At 49.9% G+C, this 12,414-nt stretch overlaps 1 protein-coding gene across 1 annotated transcript in view; it reads right to left on the reverse strand.

Annotated features, from left to right (window-relative positions):
* pi4k2a (phosphatidylinositol 4-kinase type 2 alpha) overlaps window positions 1-10,837 on the reverse strand; it is a 40,373-nt gene extending 29,536 nt beyond the window's left edge. The window contains exon 1 of the mRNA XM_072479673.1: window positions 10,469-10,837. Within this exon, the coding sequence (XP_072335774.1) occupies window positions 10,469-10,798 (330 nt within the window). The 5' untranslated portion in view covers window positions 10,799-10,837. The remainder of the gene's footprint in view (window positions 1-10,468) is intronic.
* Between the last annotated feature and the right edge of the window lie 1,577 nt (window positions 10,838-12,414).

Here is a 12,414-nt window from a genome sequence, read left to right on the forward strand (position 1 = left end):
GAGCCCCGTCCATTCCCTCGCTACCTGAATCCCCAAGTACCTAAACCTATCCCTCGCTACCGTAAATGGCATCCCCCCTAACTTAGCCCGCTGTGCCAGCTCATTCACCGGAAATACCTCGTTTTTCCCTACATTCAGCTTGTATCCCGAGAACCCTCCAAACCTCCCCAACAGCCCATATTCCTTCCCATACTCTCCAGCGGATCCGAAACATACAGCAAGAGGACATCGGCATACAGCGACACCCGATGCTCCCTCTGTCCCCTGTCACTCTGCCAACCCCCCCCCCCGCCACGAGAGCCATTGCCAATGGCTCTATGGCCAGCGCAAACAGCAGCTGCGACAGCGGGCACGCCTGCCTCATACCCCCATGTAAGTCAAAGCTTTGTGAGCTCATATCATTCGCCCTCACCCTCGCTCTTGGCGCCACATACAGCAACCGCACCCACGCCACAAATCTCGGCCCAAACAAGTATCACCACTCCACCCGATCAGATGCTTTCTCCGCGTCCATGGACACCACCACCACCGGTACCAGAGCTTGCGACGGATTCACCACCACATTCAACAGCCGTCTTATATTACTCGCAAGCTGCCTGCCCTTCACGAAGCCAATACTTTCACATCCGTGTTCAATAATGATATGGGTCTATACGATCCACATTCCACCGGATCCTTCCCTTTTTGGGATTAGTGTGATTACCGCCTGCTTCATCATCTCCGGCAATTCCCCCTTCTCCAGCGCTTCATTAAACGCCCCCGACAGATGTGGTGCCAGGTCCGCCGCAAATTCCTAATAAAATTCTGCCGGGTACCCATCCGGCCCAGGGGCGTTCCCCGACTTCATACCCCTGATATTATCCAGCACCTCCCTCAGCCCCAGGGGCTCCTCCAACGCCTGCCTCTTTGCTTCCTCCACCTGGGGAAATTCCAGCTCGTCCAGAAACCACCCCATGTCCCCCTCCTCTCCTCCTGGGTCTGCCTCATAAAGTCCCTGGTAATACTCTCTAAATGCCTCATTTATCTTCCCTGGCTCTGACACCACATCCCTAGCTCCAGTCCGGATCTTCAATATTTCCCTGGACGCAGCCTGCCTCCGCAGCTGGTGCGCCAGCATGCGGCTCGCCTGCTCCTCATACTCGTATTGCACCCCTCTTGCCCCACAGTTGCCCTACCGCCCTCCCCGTTGTCAGCCTGTCAAATTGCCCCTGCAACCTTTTCCTCCTCGCCAATCCCTCCACGGTGGGCACCCTCGAATATTCCCTGTCCACCTCCACTATCTCGCTCACTAGACGGTCATGTTCCGCCCTCCTTTCCTTATCCGCACGAACCGTAAATGAGGTAATTTCTCCCCGGACCACTGCCTTCAGTGCTTCCCAAAAAATGCCCGCCAACACCTCCCCATTCTGATTGAACTCCACATAATCCCTAATCGCCAACCACACCTTATCACAAAAACCTCCATCCGCCAATAACCCCGAGTCCAACCTTCACCCTGGCCTCTGCTCTCGGCCCGTACTGATCAGAATATCCAGCCAGTGGGGTGCATGGTCCGAGATAACTATCCCCGCATATTCTGCCCCCTCCACCCCAACAAAATCTTCTGACTCACTACAAAGTAATCAATCCTCGAATACACCTTATAGACGTGTGAAAAGAAGGAATACTCCCTTTCCCCTGGGTTCTGAAAGCGCCATGGAGCCACCATACCCATCCTCTCCATAAACCCCCCCAGCTCCCTTGCCATTCGTACCCTACCCATCGACCTGGGGCTCGATCTATCCACCCTCGGCTCCAGGACACAGTTAAAATCTCCTCCCATGATCAATTGGTACGTGGCCAAATCCGGGATTTCTGCCAGCAACCCCCTCATAAAACCCACATCATCCGAGTTTGGGGCATACACATTTACCAACACTATCGGTGCCCCTTCCAATACCCCACTCACAATCACATATCTCCCACCTAGATCCCTCACCTCCTTCGCACTCACGAATCCCATTTTTTTGCTCATTAAAATCGCCACACCCCTCGATTTCCAATCAAACCTCGAGTGAAAAACCTGCCCGACTCACCCTTTCCTTAAGCTAACCTGGTCCTTCACACGGAGGTGTGTCTCCTGTAAAAAGACAACCCCCGCTTTCAAGCTCCTGAGGTGCACGAACACCCGCGACCTTTTAACCGGCCCATTCAGTCCCCGGACGTTCCACGTTACCAACCTTACCGGAGGCTTGCGCATCAAATCCTCTCTACCGTCCGTCATCTTCCCCACTTAACTCCTGCCCCTTTAATTCCACTCTACCTACCTAGCTAATCCGAGATGGCCCCTTTCTTCGCCCGTGACCATGTCAACTCTCTCCCCCTGCCGTGTCGCAGAAACCCCCCCCCCCCCGCTTTTCCCCTTCCCCTTCCCCCCCCCCCCCCCCCCCCCACTTCCCCTTCCCCCCCCGGCCACCCCTCGTGGCCTTCTCCCCTACCACCTCACTTCCGTTCACCAGCATAACCTGCTAACGCGGCTGCCCCTGCCCAAAGGCACATCCTAATGACCTCCCCCTCCCCAGCTCAAAGAAGGTGGCCTCCTGCTGGCCTTATCCTCCCCCACCCAAACAAGGACTTCTCCTGAACTCCAGGTAGCCTTCCCCAAAAGCAAACAGATGTTAAACACAAACAGTCCCATAAAAGAGAAGGGGGGATGGGAACATCCATCCCCACAAACATTTCACCCCTTCAACTCCTTACAATCTCAACATTGAACAGAAACTGCACCCCCCCCCCACAAAAAAAGGTGAAAATCCCCCATCCACTTCAAACATGCTCCCGACCATTACACAGTGCCAGCACCCCGGTTCCCAAGCATTGTCCACTTAGTCCTCCCCCAGTTTATGCTCCTTAATGAAGTCTTCGGCCGCTTCTGAGGTCTCGAAATAATACCCCCGGCCTCCAAACGTCACCCATAATTTCGCCAGGTAGAGCACCCCAAACCGGATCTGCCGCCGGTACAGCACCGCCTTGGCCTTGTTGAAACCTGCCCGCCGTTTTGCCAACTCGGCTCCGATGTCCTGATAAATCAGGACGTTATTGCTGTCGAAGGAGCCTTGGCGAGTTCCTGCAGTGCATCTTGTAGACGGTGTACACAGCTGCCTCTTTGCTGGTGGTGGAGAGAGTGGATGCTTGTGGATGGGGTGCCGACCAAATGGGCTGGTTTCTCCTGGATGGTATTGAGTTTCTTGAATGTTGTTAGAGCTGCACTCATTCAGGCAAGTGGAAAGTATTCCATCGCACTCTCTTCTCCAACACAGAAGGAAGCCATTTAGCCCATCATATTTCTGCTGGACCTAGCTGCACACTGGAGCTCTTTAATCTCACCCTATTTCCTTGCTCATCTCCATAGCCCTTAATAATGTTCTCCCACCAAGGTTACCAACAACGGAACTCAAAATAACTAACTGAATTTTTATTTTTTATTTAGAGTACCCAATTCTTTTTTCCAATGAAGGGACAATTTAGCGTGTTCAATCCACCTAACCTGCACATCTTTGGGTTGTGGGGGTGAAACCCACGCAGACACGGGGAGAATGTGCAAACTCCTCACAGACAGTGACCCAGGGCTGGGATTCGAATCCGGGTCCTCAGCGCCGTAGGCAGCAATGCTAACCACTGTGCCACCGTGCTGCCCCATAACTAACTGAATTAATAGTCCAATGCCATATCTCGTCTGCAATGACTAAACTATTATGACTGTTAGACTCTGAACCCTGATACCGTAAAGATCCTAATCTAACGATCAGGACATTATTTTACTCTTATTTTTGGAATGGTTGACTGTAAAACAACCTCAGCTCCGTCCTTGGCTGCAACACAAGCTACATTTGGGCAGCACAGTGGTTAGCACTGTTGCTTCACAGTTCCAGGATCCCAGGTTCGATTCCCGGCTTGGGTCACTGTCTGTGCGGAGTCTGCACGTTCTCCCCGTGTCTGCGTGGGTTTCCTCCGGGTGCTCCGATTTCCTCCCACAAGTCCCGAAAGACGTGCTGTTAGGTAATTTGGACATTCTGAATTCTCCCTCCGTGTACCCGAACAGGCGCCGGAGTGTGGAGACTAGGGGCTTTTCACAGAAACTTCACTGCAGTGTTATGTAAGCCTACTTGTGACAATAATAAAGATTATTATTTGAAATGAGCCTCCTGATCATTATCAAATGAACCTTCCTTGTTTTCCTAATTCTCTCAGTGCGGACACCAACTTCCCTTCAATATCAACTTGTGACAACAAAGAACAATACAGCACAGGAACAGGCCCTTCGGCCCTCCAAGCCCGTGCCGACCATGCTGCCCAACTAACTACAATCTTCTACACTTCCTGGGTCCGTATCCCTCTATTCCCATCCTATTCATGTATTTGTCAAGATGCCCCTTAAACGTCACTATCGTCCCTGCTTCCACCACCTCCTCCGGTAGCAAGTTCCAGGCACCCACTACCCTCTGTGTATAAAACATGCCTCGTACATCTACTCTCAACCTTGCCCCTCGCACCTTAAACCTATGCCCCCTAGTAATTGACCCCTCTACCCTGGGGGAAAGCCTCTGACTATCCACTCTGTCTATGCCCCTCATAATTTTGTAGACCTCTATCAGGTCACCCCTCAACCTCCGTCGTTCCAGTGAGAACAAACCGAGTTTACTCAACCGCTCCTCATAGCTAATGCCCTCCATACCAGGCAACATTCTGGTAAATCTCTTCTGCACCCTCTCTAAAGCCTCCACATCCTTCTGGTAGAATTGAACAACATAAATCTCCATTCAAGACATTTTGCATAAAAAATGTTTCTCTAACCGCCTTCTGGATGCGTCTGAAACCAACTTAAAGGAGGCAGATGAGAAGGTGCAATGATTCAGTGCTGCATTAGCTGATTTCACTGCCATTATGCGAAGGAGGATGGTGAAGGAGATGATGAGCTAGTGTTCACACTATCAATCACTGTCCTTTTCACCCTGTTTAAGTGGCAGCTATAATCAATCTCCACCACAATACACAATGCTTATTGGCCAACATATTGGAAAAAAGTCAGTATAATTGCAAAATATTAAAATTAAAAGATCACAATGCAAGAATTGGAATGACAGAACAGCATTGTAGTCAGAGTTATACAACACAGCTCATAGCTGTGTCTGCTTTAATCCATCCCCAAGTCGAAAATAGATCCTGCATCACTTTCATTAAATGAGACATGAGACACTCATTAAAAAACACTACTGTATAGTGTAGTTCAGAGCTACAGTCTTCCCATCCTCAATATGCTATCTTCTACGCAGCAATAATGCTGTGTGCTCTATAACAGATCGGCTGATCCAATCAACCCAGCAGCTGGTCTAAAAAACAGGGGCGAGGAGAGGAGTAAAAATCGCTACAAGCACCCTGCTGTAAGTGCGCTTGCATAGACATCAGGCTAGATAGGCACTGTCAAAGATACTCAGCTAGCACATAAACGGAATTATCATCACGTTTCTGGCCCTCAAGCCAGAGACTGACCATAATCAAAAGCTGAACTGTATTTCAGGTTGCCCCCAGCATGTATAAACATTGCATATCCTGATAAGCAATGATAATAGAATTAAAGCATATTACTGGATGTTGGAATCTGAAAAACAGAAAATGCTGGACAATCTCAGCAGGTCTGACAGCATCTGTGGGGAGAGAACGGAGCTAATGTTTGGAGTCTGGGTGACTCCCCATCAAACCTGGTGAGAACTGGAACTAGGATGAGATTTATACTGTTGGTGAGAGGTGGGTGCAGCAGTGGGGCTGAGTAGAGGGCCAGCCATAGGAGATTGACAAAGATGTTGTGGACAGAGAGACAATGGGAATGTAAATGGCGGTGATCAAGGCTAAGAAAGGTACTGATAGTCTTATCTGAAGGCTATACACACAATTCTCAGCCCGAGTGTGACTCCAGACCCATAGCAATGTAGTTGACTCTTAAATGCCCTAGCAAGTCACTCGATTCAAGGGCAATAACGCTGGCCAAGCCAGAGACAACCAGGAATAAAAAGAAAATTACACTGAAATTCACACACAACAGTTGAACCATCATGGACAGCATGGTAGCACAATGGTTAGCTTCACAGCTCCAGGGTCCCAGGTTCGATTCCCGGCTTGGGTCACTATTTGTATGGAGTCTGCACGTTCTCCCCGTGTGCGCGTGATTATTAGATCCTGATCAAGCCGAGATACATTTTTAACCAATGGTTTTTTCCCAATTTTAACTGTAAGCAATTGCAATGTTCTGGGTTGCGTCTCCATAATGGGATTGGATTGGATTTGTTTATTGTCACGTGTACCGAGGTACAGTGAAAAGTATTTTTCTGCGAGCAGCTCAACCTCCGTCGTTCCAGTGAGAACAAACCGAGTTTACCCAACCGGGAGGACTTTCAATCTTTGCTGCTTCATTTCATTTGGCAAGGTTTTGATTTCAACAGTAACATGGATGTGACCATTAACCACTTGAGCCCATTCGATCAGTCAATGAGTGCACGGTTGATCTGTAACTCAGCTCCACCTTTGATCAATCACTTCCCTAGATACCAATAATAAAAATTTTTCAACCGCAGTCATGAAAATTTTAATCCATCCCCACCCCACGCTATCGAATTCCATTACCCATTGTCTGAAGTACTTCCTGATTTCAGCCATCTCGCTTTCATTTTAAGTTTCGCACACGAGTACGGCCTCAACCGGGACCTGGGATTCATGTCGCATTACATTCATCCCCCACCATCTGGCCTGGGCTTGCGAAATCCTACCAACTGTCCTGGCTTGAGACAATTCACACCTCTTTAACCTGTGATTATCCCTCTCTCCAGTTGCTCCGTTTGGACCGGTAAGGACTTAATTACCTGCAAAGACTCGCATTCAAAGTATCGCCTTGCATCATTGACTTTGTCTATAAATGTTTCTGGAACCCACCTCTTCATTCACCCGAGGAATGGGCAGTGCTCCAAATGCTAGTGATATCGAAACAAATCTGTCAGACTTTAACCTGGTGTTGTAAGACTTCTTACTGTGCTCACCCCAGTCCAACACCGGCATCTCCACTTCATTTTAAGATGCATACATACCCTTGCTCTGTATTCATCCAGATGCAAGTACAGATAGAAATAATTTTAAATACCTCAAACAAATCAGCTTGAGGGAATGCAAGCCAACTTTTCTCTCAACCTGCCCTCACGCTAACCCTGCAAGACCCAGAATACTTCTGGGCTTTATCCAACCACGGCAATCAAATCCTGAGGTGCATGGGCAGCACAGTGGCGCAGTGGGTTAGCCCCATTTCCTCACGGCGTCGAGGTCCCAGGTTCAATCCCGGCTCTGGACCACTGTCCGTGTGGAGTTTGCACATTCTCTCCGTGTTTGCGTGGGTTTCACCTCCACAACCCAAAGATGTGTAGGGTAGGTGGATTGGCCATATCTTTTTATTAAAACAGTAAAAAATATATACAAGGCCAAACGGTACAAACACTCACTTGGTGCTGGAGAAACAGGGTACCCTCTCCTCAGTACCAATGCACGGGGAGGGAGGGGGAGATACGCTGATTATTAAAACAGTTCACAACACATTTCTACAAAAAACAAATGGTACAAGCACTAAACTTTGTGCTGGAGAGACCAGATACCGTCGCCTCTGTACCAACAGAGGGGAAAGGAAGGCGGGTGGTGGGGAGAGAGGGGATAGGAGGGTGGCGGGTGGGAGGCAGTCGGGGTGTTGGAGGAGGTGGGGCCCAATAGGGCACTGCCTAGCCACACTAAATTGCCCCTTAATTGGAAAAAATGAATTGGGTACTCTAAATTTTTTTTTAAACCCTGCGGTGTGGTGCCCAGAGCTGAACGGTTACACCAGACAGGGTCAGACGAAAGCTCTGTACGATTGAAGTGCAATTCCATGTTCTTTCTATTCCAGTACACAAGATATAAGCCAAAAATCAATTAGCCCTTTATGATTATTTTTTTATATGTCCACTAACTTTTAGTGATGACCATGGGCACTCCAAACTCTTTGTTCCTCTATAGTTCCTGGCCAAGTTGGCATTTGTTTGCCTTGGCTCCAGTCACGGCCTTGCACTTTCTCCAAAATGCCAGTTTTATCCCGTCTGTCCATGTCCCTTAGTTAATTTCCGACCCCAGGCTTTGACATGTTTGCTTTTAACAAGACTGCACCCCCGTGTCTTTAAGTTCTTCTGTTGCTTTTTATAGCATGCTCAGTGACCGTGACCATAGTTGCTTAACCACACAAATAAAGCTTTTGCCTTGTCCAGAAATATACAGGCTTCGCATCAAACCAAATTACTTTGAATACTTCCCCCTCTGTTCACTTGTGGGCTGTATTGGTGATGATATTGTAATTGTACTGTACTTGGAATATCCCGAGGGTGTGGAAGGATCAATATAAATGTGCAACTCTGTCCCATTTGTTCCCCCAATTTCTAATCCAGTTTACTGCAGGCAATTTATTTTAACCGCTTCGATATTTGTACTTAATGTAAATCTTGGTCATCGACTATCTGTATTTCCTCAAGGTTTTAAAGCTTGCAAGCTGATCAGGTTGAGGTGATTAAAACATTCTTTCCTCTGAGGTAATTTAGAACAAATATTAAAAATGATGAAAACCATTTACAAAACATTCCCTCACAGGTGTTAACTAATTCCAGTTAATTCCCCATTAACAACCCAATCATGGTGAGGGGCTGGTTTAGCACAGGGCTAAAGAGCTGGCTTTTAAAGCAGACCAAGGCAGTCCAGCAGCACGGTTCAATTCCCGTACCAGCCTCCCCGAACAGGCGCCGGAATGTGGCGACTAGGGGGTTTTCACAGTAACTTCATTTGAAACCTACTTGTGACAATAAGCAATTTACATTTCATTTAACCGTGGTTTCTGCTGTTTCCTGATGTCTGTACATCTTTATACATCCACCCAGTGTCATTAATGCCAGTGAGCTGGAGATACTTCCACCGTCTACCCAGTATTTCCATTGCCTGTTCACGCTCGGAAATGTTTTCCTGCTGCTATTGCTGTATTTGTCTGCAATCAATAAGTGAGACGCTTTTTAGTTCATGCTCATTGGTATGTGCTGGTGTGAACAGCGCACACAGTGTAAAACTCACAGAAATCTGGTATTTGGGTGCGTTTGTCCCAAACTGTTACATACATCACAAATGAAGATTAGACCTGCAGAGACCAGAAGTTAAGCACTCACACACATTCCCCAGGGTTTTGTGCTATACATAGACATGCAACTAACCAACTCTGTCCAGACTCTGCCCAGAAATCTGTCTTCAACAACTTGGGCTGTCTACTTCGGCATTCATCCCTTTGACTTTTTCCACCAATTTGCAGCCAGTGGAATCACACAACAATACAGGACACTCGCTCAGTGGGGTAAGTAACACACTAAAGGAGAAATGGTAGAATTGCCAATGCACAGATCAGGGCAGCGTCATCGCTGCACTGACACAGATTAATTGTGCTCCATCCAGTGGCGCTCAGGCACAATAATCCTGTGTATATCTTGCGTCCAGCTTTCTCCCTGAAGCTCAGTTCATGCTTTCCCTAAATCCACTGCTCCAATGTTATGCATTAACACTACAAGTTATTCAACACCAACAAAGCACGTTCTCCATTAATCCTGAGCCCAATGGTCATATTTTTCACTGACCATAGACTCCCTTTGGTTTCTCACACCCTGGGGTTCGGCATCTGTCCCATCAGGGCGCCTCTATCTACTGTTTGCTCCCGTTACCCATTAACCCTCATCTTCACAACACAAATTTCCTGCAACCTGTCCTTATTACCTCCTCATCCCTGTTACCTGTCCCATTCCCCATCCCATCAAACCCAGGTGCCCTCCCATCAAACCCAGGTGCCCTCCCCTCCCCCGGCGTACCCTCCCCACCTTTTACCCTCTCAAGCCCCCCCCCCCCCCCCCAAGTTGCTTCCTCCCCTCCACTCCTGTTACCCCCAAGTTGCCCCCTCCCTGGTACCCCCTGCACCTTCCTTGGTATCCCATTCCCTCTTTTACCCACTCTGCTTCACCCCCACCCCAGGCAGCCCCTACCCCTATTACGCCCCAGGTTACCCCCCAGGTTAATACCTCCGCACCCCCCCCCCCCCAGGCTGTCCCCTCCCCTCCAGTTACCCCCTAGGTTAATTCCTCCCCCCCCACACGTTACTCCCCCAGGTTACCCCACAGGGCTGCTCCGTCCCGTCCTGTTACCCCCTCGGGGCTGTTCCCTCCCCTCCCCTCCCCTCCTGTCACCCCCTCGGGGCTGTTCCCTCCCCTCCTGTTACCCCCTCGGGGCTGTTCCCTCCCCTCCTGTCACCCCTCGGGGCTGTTCCCTCCCCTCCTGTCACCCCTCGGGGCTGCTCCGTCCCCTCCTGTTTCCCCTCAGGGCTGCCTCCCCCCCCCGGGACACTCACCCCTGCCGGGTCGGGGATGAAGTAGCTGCCGCTGGAGCCCTGGCTGATTCTCTGCGGGTGGATGCCCAGCTCCTGGGCCTGCTCGGCCCTCCGCATCACCTCGGCGAACTCGGGCTCCTCGGGGAAGTCATTGAGGTGCCGCGGGCCGAGGAGCGGCTGCCGCTCGCGGCCGGAGCCAGGGGAGCCGGGCGGAGAGGCCGAGGCGGAGGCCGGGCCCAGCACCCTGACCCCGGCTCCCGGGCCGGCCAGGCAGCGGGCCGCCGAGGCTGTGGAGAAGTAGGTGTCGGGAGGCGGCTGCAGCGGCGAGCGGAGCGGGCTGCTCTCGTCCATGGCCGGGCGGAGCAGGCGGGAGCGACGGCCCAGAGCAGGAAGCGGCGCGCGCAGCCCCGATCAGCTGACCAGGCACTTCCGGTTCTACACAACCTCCGGCCGCGCCAACTTCCGTTTCCTCTTTCGGGCTCCACTTCCTGCTTCCGGGGATGGTCAGAGAATTGGGGGGAGGGCCGAATGGCTTCCAGCTACCTTCCCCCCCATTCCCTCGTACAGCACATAGGGACCATTCGGCCCGCCCTGAATGGGCAAGCCCTCCATTGCAGCAAAACATGCTGCTGTGCAGAGGGACCTGGGTGTGCTGGTGCACGTGTCGCAAAAAGTTGGTGTGCAGGTGCAGCAGGTGATTAAGAAGGCAATCGAGTTTTGTCTTTCATTGCTAGAGGGATGGAGTTCAAGACTAGGGAGGTTCTGCTGCAATTATATAAGGTGTTAGTGAGGCCGCATCTGGAGTATTGTGTTCAGTTTTGGTCTCCTTACCTGAGAAAGGACATATTGGCACTGGAGGGTGTGCAGAGGAGATTCACTAGGTTGATCCCAGAGTTGAGGGGATTAGATTATGACGAGAGGTTGAGTAGACTGGGACTGTACTCATTGGAGTTTAGAAGGATGCGGGGGGATCTTATTGAAACATATAAAATTATGAAGGGAATAGATAGGATAGATGCGGGCAGGTTGTATCCACTGGTTGGGGAAAGCAGAACTAGGGGGCATAGCCTCAAAATAAGGGGAAGTAGATTTAGGACGGAGTGTAGGGGGAACGTCTTCACCCAAACGGTTGTGAATCTCTGGAATTCCTTGCCCAGTGAAGCAGTTGAGGCTCCTTCTTTAAACGTTTTTCAGAAAAAGATAGATTCCTTTCTAAATAATAAAGGGATTCGGGGATATGGTGTACGGGCCGGAGAGTGAGGCTGAGTCCACAAAGATCAGCCATTAAATGGCGGAGCAGGCTCGAGGGGCCAGATGGCCTACTCCTGTTCCTAGTTCTTATGTTCTTAGTCTATCTACTGCCGGAACCCTGCACATTCTTCCTTTTCAGATAGGATTATTTTATTTTTTGAGTGTCAAATTCATTTTTCCCCCAATTAAGGGGCAATTTAGCCAATCCACCTAACCTGCACATCTTTGGGTTGTGCGGGTGAAACCCACGCAGACACGGGGAGAATGTGCAAACTCCACACATCCAATTCTCTTTTGAAAGCTTCCAATGAATCTGCTCCACCACACGCTCAGACAGCACATTGCCAATCCCAACCTCTCACTGTATTGAGAACGATTTCCCTCCTGTCGCCATTGCTTCTTTAGCCAATGGCCGTAAATCTGGGCCCCCTGCCGTTCTTCATCTTTCCGCAGATTGACCAGATTTTTAAAAGTCAAAACCGGGACACATTGAAAAGCCCTGGGAAGGTGAGGGTCTGTGATGATTAATGGTAGGACACTGGGAGAGGGGCACGTCATCATGTGATGACATCTGCTGGCATTTGTTCGGCCAGAGTTGGGAACCTTTTACAAAAATGTAATAATAATAATAATCACTTATTTAGAGTACCCAATTAATTTTTTCCAAATTAAGGAGCAATTTAGCATGGCCAATTCCCCTACCCTGCACATCTTTG

This window comes from Scyliorhinus torazame, chromosome 16, assembly GCF_047496885.1.
Source record: "Scyliorhinus torazame isolate Kashiwa2021f chromosome 16, sScyTor2.1, whole genome shotgun sequence".
Classification (NCBI taxonomy): Eukaryota; Metazoa; Chordata; class Chondrichthyes; order Carcharhiniformes; family Scyliorhinidae; genus Scyliorhinus; species Scyliorhinus torazame.